Raw genomic sequence first — 14,310 nt, 5'->3', positions numbered from 1 at the left:
CTCTATAAATCTACTCTACTCTTTTCATCTTAACCTCACTTTTTCTCCACCTCCTTTCAGCCCATCCATCGGTATTTCTTCCCTCAACCTCCCTTCATCTTCCCAGTCCCTTTGTACGGATCTTTTTGTCCTGGCAGTACCTTGCTGTGGGGTCTGGCAGAGTGGGCCAGTCCACTGGGCAGTGCATGTACATGTGAATCCATTATTGCCATCAATGCAGGTTCCTCCATTTTGACAGGGATTGCTTGAACATTCATTGATGTTCTGGTCACAGTTTTCTCCTTGCCAGCCAGAGTTGCAATTGCAGATGTAGCCAGGAGCCGAGGTGGTGGCCTGTGACAGAAGTAGTGAACTAGTCATACATTCATAAATTTGTTGCTATAAAGAGATCTGATTCTGCATTTTCTATTTTTTGAGAATATCATTAACACAAAATCAGAGTAGAATTTACTAAGCCTTAAGACTTATTCAAACTATGGCCAAACTAATGCAAATACTGGAAATCTTAAAGAACTGTTTGCATGTGTAAAAATAATTTTACACAAAAACAGTACTTTAAGGTCCTTCTCTTTCAGTGCACTACAAATGTGCATTACAACAATCATTTGGTAATGAGTAGCAAAGACTGCACGAGTACTCCTCTTGGTCACATTATGGTCTAACAGAATCCCACCATGTGTGAACAGGTACTGTACATTCACACAGCCACACTTACCACACACTGTCCATTGACACAAGGATTGTTGGTCTCACATATGTTGCTAGTCTGGGTGCAGCCTGTTGGCCCATAACCATTGCCTATGTAGCCCGGAGGGCAGGTGCATATAGGCAAGCTTGAACCTGGTGGTTGTGGGAGAGTTGGGGGTGAGAAGAAAAAGAAGATATGGTCATTTCCCACCCTGAACATGTCATTCTTAAATTGCACTTGTGTAAAAAAAAAACTTGTGGAGATAAAATCTCCACTCAGAAGACACAATAGTAAAATGTGTTTGTTTTTACCTTGGCTTGAGGAGCAAGTAGCCAGTGGGTAACAGCCTCCATTGTTGACAGCGCAGATATTGATCTGAGTACATGTTCTTCCATCCCCCTCATAACCTGTGCAAAAACAAGATCTGTGTTTAAAGTCAGTGCAGATGATGTCAGGGTCATAGAGTCACTCATAGATGGCTTGGATATAAATACATTGTCATGAGGCAGCGCTGCTGCCTCTGGGGTTTGTTTTTTGGTTGTTTCTTTTTCTGTTTTTTCCGTTTGTCTGTCTGGCTGGGTGTGCGATGGTGTGGGCGTGGTTTGGCGGCTCCCTGGCTGGCTCCTCCCGGCTCACTCCTCCTCATCAGTATGATTTCAATCACCTGTGCTCATTCTGTCAGCTATCTACCTCCCTCCCGAAGTATAAGAGGCTCGGCTTTCCTGAAGACCCTCGCTAGATCGTACTGTCGTCTACCTGGTGACTAGATCTCTGTGCCCCATGATTTTTGCCGCTGTGGATGTATCTCTGAATCTTTTCTCCAGTGGATTTTTCCTAACCGCTCTCCTCTCGCTCCCTGCAGACTCCGCCGGATTACCCTTCTCCGTGTTTCCTCCACCCTGCCTCAGCCGACATCCCCAGGACCCCCGGAAAACCCCTCCGTCTTAAGTTCCCTTTGTTTAATATTGTTTGAACTCTGAGAATAAACTGTTTATCATGTCCGAGATGCTTGGGACTCATGGCGTCTGGTATGCCTAGAAGCGCTGTCTCTGGAAGACGTGGAGGATCTATTTATCTATTGGACATTGATAGCAGGGATACTACTGATTGGCCTGGGTATTGCCCTGATCTATCGGAGAATTGGAAAAACCGCTGCTGGCAAATCGGCACTACCGTTAAGCGCAGAGATTAAACAGCACCACGGGTTCATGGGTACTCGGCTGACGGAATTCCATCAGAAGATAGCTCGGATCGAAGGACTGATCAGGGACATCTCAGCCCGATCTGAGGAGGAACGGAGACAGATTGATAACATCGGAAGACAGTTCGAACACCTGTTGAGATCGGTGAAGGGACTGTCTGTCAAGCTTGAGGAGATGTCGAAGCTACTCCATGCATCTGCAGGGGATGACGAGCACTGAGACCAGACTAATTGATCATTGATCTGGATAAATTGAACGCGGATCAATAAATTGCTTCTTGCATATTGGCTGTATTGTTTCTGTCCCTCGCCCCCCCACCCTCCTCCCGGCCTTGAAGAATAGCTCTGCAGCTGTGCTCCGATCAAATTCCTATGCAGCTCGTATCTCCCTTCAAAGACAACTGATGAACTGACCTGTAAACATCCTGGCAGTCTCAGTCATACAAATCGCAAACACTTCATAAACTGACGCACACACATTCCCCTCCCTACCCGCCCCCCATCTACCGTCTGCCTCCGCACCTTATCTTTTGTCCCCCCGCCCCCCCATGTGTCCATGAAAAAATTCCAGCATGTTTCCACGTGTACTGTGTACTAATGTCATAATGTATAATGTGATTGTGTGTCAAATGTATGTATCGCAACTTGCAAATTAACTTTCAGGAAAGCGCGTGGTGGCGCAAACATTTTTCTGCGGCCCGGAGGCTATACTCCTGAATGAAATTTCGCCTGTACTTCTGTGCAAGTGATAATAAACATCTATCTATCTAGATATACAGTACATATATGCTTCCAATCAGAAATATTCAACCCCCCCAAAGATTTTAAGGATTTTATCAATTGAAATTTTTTCAAAGAGCAAGATTCTGCTTTGGATGACTTCTTTATGAATTGAGTGATACATGATGATACACCCTTGTCACAATTATTCCACCCCTATATAATACTGTTGATTTTAAAGCTGTCTGGCAGTTTTTATGGCCTAAAGTGGAGTTGGAACATAATTAACCCCTTGGGAACTTTATAATGATTTTTCATTTGCTTCAGCTGTGATGCATATATAAACCCTGAAGGTATTCAAGGTGAGTTGCAATCATGGGAAAGACAAAGGAGCTCCTACAAAAGCTGAGAGAGGAGATTATTTCATCAGGGCCTTAGGTATAAGAAGATTTACCAAAAATGTAACATTCCAAGAGACCATTGCAAGCATTATAAGGCAGTTTAAGACTTATGAAACAGCTGCAAACATGCCTGGCTGTGGAAGAAAGCCCAAAATTTCATCAATGGCCCTTAGCAACTTAGGACAACTAAGAGAAATCCCCGTGTGACTGCAAGACACCTACAGGATGAGCTGATGAAGCCTGGTACAAGTGCATCAGCGGCAACCATAAGATGTGCACTGAATAAACAAGGACTTCATAGCTGGACTCCATGACACACTCCACTCTTGAACACAAGGAACATCAAAAGTCAAGTAGAATATGCCAGGAGGAATTTGGATGAGACTACAGAGTTTTGGGAGACAGTTCTATGGACTGATGAAACCAAACTAGAACTGACATATGGACCAGGGGTATCTCTGGTGTGCAAAAGGCCAGGGTTATCACCAGAAGAATACCATCCCCACGGTCAAGCATGGAGGTGTGTAATTAATGATGTGGGGCTGTTTTTGAAAGAAGGCAGTTACAGCACGGAACCCATCAAACATCACTGACCTAGACGCTTTTGCACGTGAAGAATGGGCAAAGATTCAGATTGAGAGGGATAAGAAGCATGTCAGCACTTACTAAAAACGTTTGTTATAAGTTATAAAAGCTAAAGGATGCTCCACAAAGTACTGAAGCTGGGAGATGAATAATACTGCACATGCACATCAACTTCTGTTGTCAAAATAACTCAAATATGTATCAATAAATATTTTTTTGTTCTGAGTTGAGTTGAGGTTTTTTATTGTCATTATCTTTCATCCACTAAAATGTCTTTTCAGGTGAAGGGGTTGAATATTTCTGATTGCAACTGTACATATAAGAGGTATTGCATGATACTTAGATATCTTAAACTTGCATGAACAGAAGGTTAAGATAATACACTATATACACGTGACCTGGGTGTTGCAAGCGACCAGATAATGAAGCCAAGCAGTTGTTGCCTTTTCATCTTCTGGCCACTATTAGCATTAGCTAGCATGACATTTTGCCACCTACAACAGTAGCCTCATAGCTTATCTGTTGGAGCTATGATCCATTCTCCAGAGTCTCTTGCTAACCTTAAAGCATCACCTGTGCTAGAATGGCATCACATTGGTGGGCTTATTACAGTTACTCTTACCTACTGTTTTTTTCAGCATTTGCAACTCCTACATCTGTTTACTTAACCCAGAGGATGATTCCCATTATGTATTCCTATTCAATTATGTATGAGTGTTTTCAACTTGGAGATGTGTATATGAGCCAATCAACCAGTCAAAGGACTGCAACTTTTTGCTTGTGCTAATAATACCCAGCAAAAGCAACTGGAAGAAACAGCCAGAAATGGCACAAACAAGAAAAGGGGAGAGCTACATAAGGTTTCAACCTTCTGTGCATACACATGATGGATATCCAGGTATTACCATGCCTTCTCTGGTGGTTATCCAGAATTCCTAGAATTGTAGTTCCATTAATAACTCCAGCTTGTCATACCTGGAGGGCAGGAACCACAGTGGAAGGAGCCCATGGTGTTCAGGCACTGTACCATGGGAGTGGTGGAGCAGCCTCCATTATTGGTCAAACATTCATTCACATCCTGACAGCTGTAACCGTTTCCTTGCCAGCCTGAGACATATAAGAAGTGATTAGAACAAATCTCCACTTATTCAGGCTATACATTAAAGCATAATTCTAGATTATTTCAACCTGGCATATTTCCAATAAGGGTGGCTATTGTGGCTCTATGGTCATGCTGATATTTTTGGAAAGAGAGCTGCTTTCTAATATTACGGCTAGGAAATGTATTATAGGAGGAATCTTGCATTGAGAATAATCACTATCCAACTGTCACAACAGTGGATACTGAACCAGAAAGGATATTGGCAAAAACAGGAGGGAAGGAGATGTTTGAAAAGGCTGACAGCCTGTCTCCTTTAGAGCCCAATATGAGTTGTGTATTACCAGCAGGACAGGCTCCACAGTAGAAGGAGCCCTGAGTGTTGTAGCAGGGAACAGGAGGGTTGGTGGAGCAAGGCTTGTTGGGTAGGTTACACTCATTAACATCTGCAACACAAGCTGAATTCCCAGGTGGAGCTTCCCAGCCACTCTCACAAATGCACTGGTATTTAGGCTGTTTATTGGGATGAAAAATAGTCACATGTAGTCACAGTGTGAAAACTGTCAATCATGAAAATACAAGAAAATATCTTCAGTCTATGGGTTAAAAATAGGGTCAGGGAGATTCTGAGCTTGAAAAGTGACGTTCTGAAATAATTCCAGATTGTAGCTGTGAATCAGCCTTTTGAAGGCTCTTAAATAAATCTGGATGACAAATTCAAGTTTGTCTGTGTAGAAAAGATTTGTATTTGTAATTTTAAACAAAGCAAAGAGAAACGTTCCATTGCCTGAAAGATGTAGCAGATTTTCAAGGATGATGGTGCAGGCTTTCTGCAACCCAAGTGGGTTTAATCATATTACTGGTGAACATTTAATGTACTGTGAATGGATGCAAACACACCTGGGTCACACAGGTTCCCACCATCATCCAGTTTGAAAATCTAATAAACCTTTTAGGACCTGCAGCAGAAATGAATGCAACCATTTACCCTTTGATTGGACTCTGCTTTGTGGCTTGATTGTCATTGTCCAGTTGGATTCAGGAATAAAGTCAAAATTCATAATTATAACTTTAGTTTCACACTTTGCACTGAGTTTTAGACGCAGTTTTCTGATTTGTATCTGTAAACAGATGTAAACTGTTTTTTCTTCTTTTTTTCCCCCAAATCATTCCTACAAATGCACAACTTTGAACTTCTCATGCAGATTTATTTTACAGGTTCACAAAGAATGATTTACAACTACTATAAACTCTGGAAATATTTGTGAACATCCCCTTACAAGTTCAAAAATATTATTGACCCAAGTATTGACCCAGATATGAGTCAATAACATTCCAGCATTAATTTATCCTTGTAATAGCTTCCATTATACTTAAGCATATAGGTATAAAAAAAATACCTATTCTTTCTTTCTTTTTTGGTGCTCAATTAATACTGTGGATTCATCTATATTTTTTGAACGTGTTAAGTAAGCTGTTTAAGTGACTGGTTACCTGTCCAGGTACAACCCTGTCTGCATCAATACATGTGCCATGTACACACAAGTCCTGTCCTGCATTTCTGCAGTCATCATAACGCACGGTACAGAGACTCCCAGACCACTCCGGTGAACAGTTACAACTGCATAGAGACAGAAATATGAAAATAAAATAATTGTTGCTGTAGCAATCCGTATGTTATATCAGAGAGATCTCATTCATATCACCCAGAACACTTACAAGGACAATTATTATTAAAGCCTCAAACACATATTTTATCACTTACTTCTATTGGTATCTAGCTACAGAGGGAATTTTGGTTTTATCTGCCAAAGTTTTGGAAAAATCTCTCTCAAGCATTTCTACCTCACCCCAAAACAATGGTGAACGGAATTCCATTTGAGCTGCCCACAGCACTGAAAAGTTTCATTAAAAATGTAACAGTAGTTTCTCTTTCTAAAAACAATATCCCTGTCTTTTGGAATAATCCACAGATATCACTGTCATCAGCTTTCTTTGGTTGAAAGTGTTCAACTTCAGAGCAAGTTTAATACATGTGGCTGGGCATTTAAAGACCCACCATCTCCAGTGAAGGTTTGTATATACTGTATGATGCTGTGTATCCTGAAGAACGAGAACATTGCTGATAAATTCTTTAAAAATGATTTATGTTAATGCTATGAGCACTACAAACCAAATTTCTAACTGACTTGAAATGGTAATGCAAACCAAACTTCTAACTGACTTGAAATGGTAATGCATATGAAACAAGGACACACTGTTTGCTGTGATGTGATAAACAATCTGAAGGTAAAAAGGTTAGGTGATAAAAAATTTGTTGTGGGGAGTAAAAAAAAGAACAAAAGGTAAATTGAGTTTGTAAATTCCATATGAATTGTATGTGGAGGGTATCAGTGACTAAGCTTTTTCCATTCACTGTAAAATCTCCTATTTAGGGTGGGTGACAGTGAGGAGAAAAAAATAAAGTCACATTTAATTAAAAGTTTGGCAGTGTTTTTCTCAAGTATGTTTTTAAGTTCATTGTAATTGTATTTAGATAATTCTGTATATGCAGTGAAATATACATGCACACAGACTCAGTGATTCTGCATTTCCCACAAAGAGGTGGTTAAACAGAATAAAGTTTAAAACAACAAACATGTACACACGTGCACATTCATAAAACCACAAGAACAAAACCATAAATGCTGACTGTAATATTATTACTCAGTCATTTTTTTTCTGTACCCGAAGGCCAGACAGGTTACATCTGGCCCTTATTGGTCAAGTTTTAAGTGGCACTTTTACTTTGAACTGAATTGGAAAAAGATATAATTATCAGCTGCACTGGGAATTTTGGATTTGAGTCAAGAAAAAGGCAGTGAATTTTTCACATAATCTGGCATTCACATTTCAGTCAGATATTTTGTGCATTCTGAAGTAAATTGGATTAGTCTGCCAATATCGAGGGTACATGAAATCAGCACAGCTTAATTAAAAATCAAAACTTGTTGTTTATATCACTCCTTTCTCTACAAAGTACCCCAAGGTCTAAACAGTCTTGAAGTATTTGTAAGAATACAGTTAACAATAAGATTAAATTCATAACATTAGAGTATCATGGAAAGCTTAAGACATACGTGAATGATCCAGGGGTGTTGACACAAGTTGCTCCATTCTGACAACCCTGAACTGTTCCTGAAAACACCTGACATTCATTCACATCTGTTGCACAGTTAGGACCCTGACACAGACACATATAAACACACACACACAGAGCAAGAGAGAAAAAAATGGGAGAAACACTGACACCGGTTTCAGAATTAGCCTAAAGAAAATATTGACTATAGATGAGCAACCCTGTCCCGTAGAAATTACATTCATATACTACTAAATTGTTTGCCCTGTTACATTATGGTTCCATTGTAATTGGTAGGTGGATTATGTGAGGAGGATAAGTTCTTTTTGGAATTAAGCGCTACATTTATTAACTGCAGCAGACTCTTCAGGAGGTGTTAGGGTGGATGGTGGATGTACAAAGAGTATGATTATAACACCTGGATTTGGGAGTTCACATCCATTTTCTGTATTAAAGCAGACCAAAAGTTTTTCCTAACTTTAGCCAAGTGCTGTTGGTGCCTAAACATAACCATAAAAAAAGTTTAATAATGTTGCAGTCACTACAAGTGAATAATGTATTGCAAGATGGGATATTTTGGTGGAAAATAAATACATTGTCTGTGAACATTTTACATTCAGTATCAGCATATTTGCGATTTGCCAAATATGTAAGTTAACAACATATCCTCATTACGTGTTTGTTGTTGCAAAGTATTTACAGAAAAATAATCAAGTGTTTTACTGGGAATAGAGCAAAAAAAGTTGTACGTACAGAAACAAACTACCATCAATGGAATAAATAAAAACGCTGCACACATGGACATTGTCATGTCCAGCACTAGATTACTAACTGGGCAAAATGGTTAACAGGTAACATGATTAAAGTCATACAGTAAATACCATTTACTTTTGCACACTGCATCCTAGTGGACTTTTCAGCTGCAGGGTTGCTGTTTCTCCCCTCGTCTTTATATTTCGTACACTACTGACTGCCAGAATCTGTATGAAATTCAGCCCATTCTAAAATCTCATCATACAGTGATTGTCAGCCTCTTACAGGAGCAGGAACAGGGTCCTGTACTTAAAGACTTTGTAGCATGGTGGCCAACAGTCATTCCTGCATCATAATGTTATCAAAACAAAGGACATGATTTGATTTCAGTTGGTACTGACTAGTGCCTTCTATTCAGCAGTAAAAACCACCCCCATGATGTAGCAAAACAGTATGGAACTCACAGCCCAGTTGCTGGGACACACACAGTGGTATGAGTTGAGTAAGTTCAGACATGTTCCTCCATTTTGACAGGGATTGCTGTTGCAAGACACCTTCTGGATTGTCTGGGGTGAAAAGGGATTAGGAAAGACAACAACAGAATCATGACTTGTGGTACAGTCTTGAGTTTGACCCATTACAGCAAACAATTCTTAAATTTCTTACCGTTTCAAGTGTAGTCACTTTATTCTCAACTGTTGACACCTGGAAAGCATGGAAAGAAGCATGGAAAATACACTAGCTATGTGCAGTTCATTCACAATATCATTAAAAATGTATTTGGTCAGATTAAATTTATAGAGTTTTAATCATAAACATGCAATAGTCTGTTTGATTCCATCAAAAATAATTCACACATAAAAAGAATGGAGGGAAAATGCAAATGAGTTGAATGAGATGAATGAGCAAAAACAAATAAATAAATAAAACAATTAATTATTAAATGTGTTTATGCTGCTAATGATATTGTTGAAATAAAGTGTGTTTTACTCATTACATAAAATATTTTAATCCCACAGGAAGTATAGTAGCTTTTAATGTCCTACCCTAGTATCAAGCTGGTTTAGTTTGTTGGTGATTTCAGGGGGAACTCCACCTCCATGAGTCTTAATGTTATCAATGTCATCTTTATTGACTTTGATCTGAAATCAGAGTTCACATTCAGACACATCAAAATACAAAAGACAAAGACAAAATTGTTCTTGAAGAAATCCTCCATCTACTTTAAAGAAAAAATAGGGAGGAATAAATATTAGTGCATTGCGGACTGATTTACCATTTTAAAACATTTTAAAACTATTAATTATGTTGAATTTGGACACAGTTTTGATGTGTTACTGAGACAAAGTGGGTGAGAACATGCCATTTGTCCCCATTTTCACTCTTGCTTTGCCATATTGCATACAAATTTAACCATGCTTGTTTATTTTAGCTATAGTTCCCTAACTGATCTATAGCTTGTAAACACATACAATTCTGGGTTTGTTTGTGTTTTGCATTATATTTGGTAACAGTTCACATACCATCATCATTGATGTCAAAAGTAAAACAAGCACGTATTATTAAAGTATTTTTAAATTTTGTTTTTATTTATTGGTTCAGTTCTGTGTTCCATAATGATTTTCTTTCTTTGTTACTTACCATACCCAAAGTAGCAAACAAACTCTAACAGATCACTGTCTAACTTGCAATGTAAAATTAATTGCAACATTTCATCCTAGACCTTCATCAGGCAAATGGTTTGTAACAATGAGAAGCCATCTTAAGCCCAGTCCACCTAACTTAACTAAGAATGAAATAAGTGCCATGTCTGAACTGATGAATGAAAAAGATATTGTCATCAAACTGTCTGATAAGGATGGTGGTATCTATATCTAATATGCTGAGAATTATGGGCAGGAAACTCATCAACTGTCAAATGCCAGATTCTACAAAATGATAAGTCATGACCCCACCATATCTTTTCAATAGGAAATACTTGGAAATACCCTGCTATGAAGATGGTAAGAAGAGACACTGAATTTCTACATCAAAACTTAATTTTCTATATTGTAAATCTCCTGTACAGCCTGTAATATATGCATTACCATAAGTGTGTAAATCACTTACCAACCCTCCAGTTCGTCCCATTGTGGGGCAGAAAAATCCCCTGTTCTTTCCAGTGTCAAAGTTTGTGGACTTTTTCATTAAGCCCTTTGACCAGACCTTGTCAGCCTGCATCAAGGACTCCACTGATTTCATTGATAATATTTCATGCCTTGATTGATGATTTGCCAGATGATGTCCTTCTGCTAACTGAAGGTGGCTTGGAGGCCTTCAGTTTTTATGTACAAGACAGCAATGGCACATCCAACCCTCCTAACCAACTCATCATTGGCTTAGCCAATGCTTTTGTTTTTTTGTTTTCTGAGATATACAGTAACAGTCTGTCTGGGTTGAAGTTTAATCTGAGGGGTCCTAGATACATGGATACATATGACAATGTACATATATAATCAGGTTGATATACCAATGCAACTTGCATTGTGTCCATTTCAATATGTATTCATTGATGTTGCATGAATCTTTTGAGCTTCAGTGTATTGTATTGAGTTTTGTGAAAAGTTTGAGTAAATTAAGTGTTACACCTTAAGCAGCCTCCCTAACTGCAAATCGTGCTTCCTAGCACAGGTCTCAGTATTGTGTAATGACTAGAAAGTGTTCATAGTATAATTTTGTTGGCTACTGAACCGGAAGAAAATATCAGGCAAGGTCACTTACATGGAAAACACTCAGTCTGCCCGAAAAGCAGTACTTTCATTCATTTCATTTCATTTCATTTCATTTCATTTCATTTCATTTCATTCATCAACAGAGAACAATGCTCTTAACTCACTCATTTTGCCATCTTACTTTAACTCAACTTCAGCCTTAGCTAACAAACAGCAACAGTTCTGGTACTAACCTGAAAAATTCTGTGATGCTGCAAATATTTAAATGATGAATACCAGCCGCTTCAAATGTATCACTGTTAATTCATCATTTGTTTTAGCCCTGACCACACACCTACATGTGTGCACACTGGGCAATTATTCAGATGAAACAAATGCATACATTTTGACTGAGAGATTGTGCACTGAACTGTTTGATTAAATGATGAATTACAGGATTAAATGCTGTACAGATTTAATCCTGAACCCACAGACTCTGGCGGACATGGGCCCTGATCTTTGGTCCTGTCTAAACTGCTGTGTCTGCTTCCTAACATGTTAATCATTCATAGTCTCATATGAAGAGCAGCAGGCTTTCAGCTGTATAAAAGCTGATACGAAGTCATAATGAGACAGTTACATAGCACAGTAGTGAATGTTTTCTGACTTGTTTGGATAAGCTAATTATTTTATGGTTGTGATGTTGGTGATGTGCTGGGAGTACAACCAGGTTTTCTTGTTCCAATAAATATAGCCAAACCTCATAGATTTAAAGCAAACTATATTCAGGAAATGGAAAGTGACTGGAATGTGTGAAAGTAAAACTGCTATGAATCATTTAGTTTATTCATTCTATGCTTTAAGGAGAACGACTGACAAATGTTAAGCCAGATGTTCTGTGTCATTACTAAGCAGAGGTCCACTGTAATATTATCTTTCTGTGTGTGGTCAACTCATGTTAGCACATTAGCATTCCCCAATCAGCCAGAATCTGACAACTGGGCAAACAGCCAATTATGTTCTTTTTCTTACATTTCGAGAACCTATAAAATGAACCATCTGACTTCTTGTAATGAGGTTTGTCTCCATCTTGTACAAAACATTTTATTCCTCAACCTGTCAGCATTTTTTGTGATTTTATGTGTGTTTACAGGCAATTTCTGTCACAAATGGTTCCTATTTGAGAATATGTGACTCCGCTAGAATAGGTTGTTGCATAGGAAATAATGAATTCCATAAAGTAAGTCTATTGGGTTTTTGTTTGTTTGGTTGTTTGACAGATACCTCTATGCTGGAACAGAAATCTGTCATGTGGATTTTATGCTTTTACAGCTTGTCTTTTTATTCTTATTATTCTATTTATTATGTAAACAGATTTTCTCATTGTGGGATTCTTGGCATGATGGGATCGGAGAAACTCGTATAGTATGTACTTTCTGGTTGTTGTAACCATGAAGACAGTCATGAAATAGAAGCCATCACAAAACTTGTAGCTACAGGGAATTTATGTTCATCAAATTTAAACTTCCTTTTTTGCTCAAAAGTGTGTTTTGTTGTCATTGTAATTTCCGCTGTTTAAAAATCTGAACTGTTTGATCTTATGAAGCACTGTACCACTGTATTTGATCATGTGTACATGTTTGTTTGTAACGAAAAGATTTAAGCTTACCTGACTCAAAAGTTGGGTGAGGTCTTCATTACCGACTTTAACCCGGCCTGATGCTGATGTCTGGAAGCGAATCTCTTTACTGTCTCCAGTTGTAAAGATAAGGTGACCATTATCTGACAGCATACGAGGCCTATAGAGTCAAATACCCAAAATTAAACAGACTTTGTATTTAGGTCAATAAGGGTAATGGTCATACAGGCTTAAGATCACACTTTTAGAAAACTGCACATTTCATCAGGAATCCCACAGTGAACCTCGTAGTTTTGGGATTTGTATTATTACCCTTTATGTGTGTAATTACTGGAAGCAGAATTCTAACATAAATTTTGGCAGTTTTTGATTGTTAAACAAAATTAACTCTTTTGGGAGTACATGTAATATACTTTTAACTAGTACATAAACTAAAAGCTGACCTTGCACAGTTTAAATTTGACAGGTGAGATACAAATTGATATTAAAGACTAATTGTGACGACTATCATTGGAATTTTGACAGACGTCATTCTCTGCATAATTTGAAAACCCTAAGATAGTAAAAACATTGAAAATATAATGAGGAACCTGGCTTGGGTATCAGTGTTACTCATTTTATATGCTGACCAGCTGTGTATAACTGAAGTGTTGTTTTAAGTTTACATACAACAAAGCAATATGTACAATGAGTAATACTGGTGGAGCCCATCATTTTTGATTCATCACTACAGAAGACATCCTGCTTTAATCTCCGTAAACCCAAACTCACTGTTCATTGCTAACTCTCCTCTGGTTTTGTCTTTGTGCCGCGTCCCTTGGCTCTCCTTGCAGTCCCACCAGAAGGAAAAGAAATATGAAGAATAGCCATGAGACCTGCAGTGTCCCAGCCATAGAAAATAGATGTGTTGCCTGGACACTCTAAACAGCTTCACTGAGGGTTCTAATGTGCTGCCACACTCTAATGCTCACTGCAAAGACTTTGACCTGACAGTACAACCATAAAGCACATCACGATTTACCAAAGCTGGTTAACTTTATTATTGAGTGAGAATGTCCCTCACATGATTGTAGGAAATAAATAACTTTATGTGAGGTTGAGTGTGGGTACTTTGTAGATGTCAGAAGTGGGTTAGAATTGGTTAGCACTGGGCAGATGAATATAAGATAAAATAATCCTCCTAAAAAGAATTTTAATGAAGTCTTGGCCCTAAAAGGAATCATAAGAATATTATGAACAATACTTATTATAGTCACATCATGAACTTATTCAACAATAATTTTACTGGAAGTGTAACCTTTTGAAACAATTTCTTAAATTCTAAATTTTGAATGAATCATCATAGTTTTTTGTTTTTAAAGCTAAATTGTGGGAACAGATGTCCTGATAGTGGTACTGCTGCAACCATTTGAATTT

At 38.4% G+C, this 14,310-nt stretch overlaps 1 protein-coding gene across 1 annotated transcript in view; it reads right to left on the bottom strand.

Moving 5' to 3' along the window:
• cubn (cubilin (intrinsic factor-cobalamin receptor)) overlaps positions 1-13,787 on the bottom strand; it is an 80,927-nt gene extending 67,140 nt beyond the window's left edge. The window contains exons 1-12 of the mRNA XM_041065904.1: positions 13,666-13,787; positions 12,925-13,054; positions 9,612-9,707; positions 9,232-9,270; positions 9,030-9,131; positions 7,814-7,917; positions 6,189-6,315; positions 5,039-5,207; positions 4,571-4,702; positions 1,000-1,095; positions 716-840; positions 141-333 (exon numbers count right to left, since the gene is read on the bottom strand). Coding sequence (XP_040921838.1) covers positions 141-333; positions 716-840; positions 1,000-1,095; positions 4,571-4,702; positions 5,039-5,207; positions 6,189-6,315; positions 7,814-7,917; positions 9,030-9,131; positions 9,232-9,270; positions 9,612-9,707; positions 12,925-13,054; positions 13,666-13,787 — 1,435 coding nt within the window. The remainder of the gene's footprint in view (positions 1-140; positions 334-715; positions 841-999; positions 1,096-4,570; positions 4,703-5,038; positions 5,208-6,188; positions 6,316-7,813; positions 7,918-9,029; positions 9,132-9,231; positions 9,271-9,611; positions 9,708-12,924; positions 13,055-13,665) is intronic.
• Positions 13,788-14,310: the final 523 nt, after the last annotated feature.

Source organism: Toxotes jaculatrix, chromosome 20 (genome assembly GCF_017976425.1).
Source record: "Toxotes jaculatrix isolate fToxJac2 chromosome 20, fToxJac2.pri, whole genome shotgun sequence".
Classification (NCBI taxonomy): Eukaryota; Metazoa; Chordata; class Actinopteri; family Toxotidae; genus Toxotes; species Toxotes jaculatrix.
Note: the sequence above shows the minus strand (reverse complement) of the source record. Positions and strands in the feature narration are given on the sequence as shown.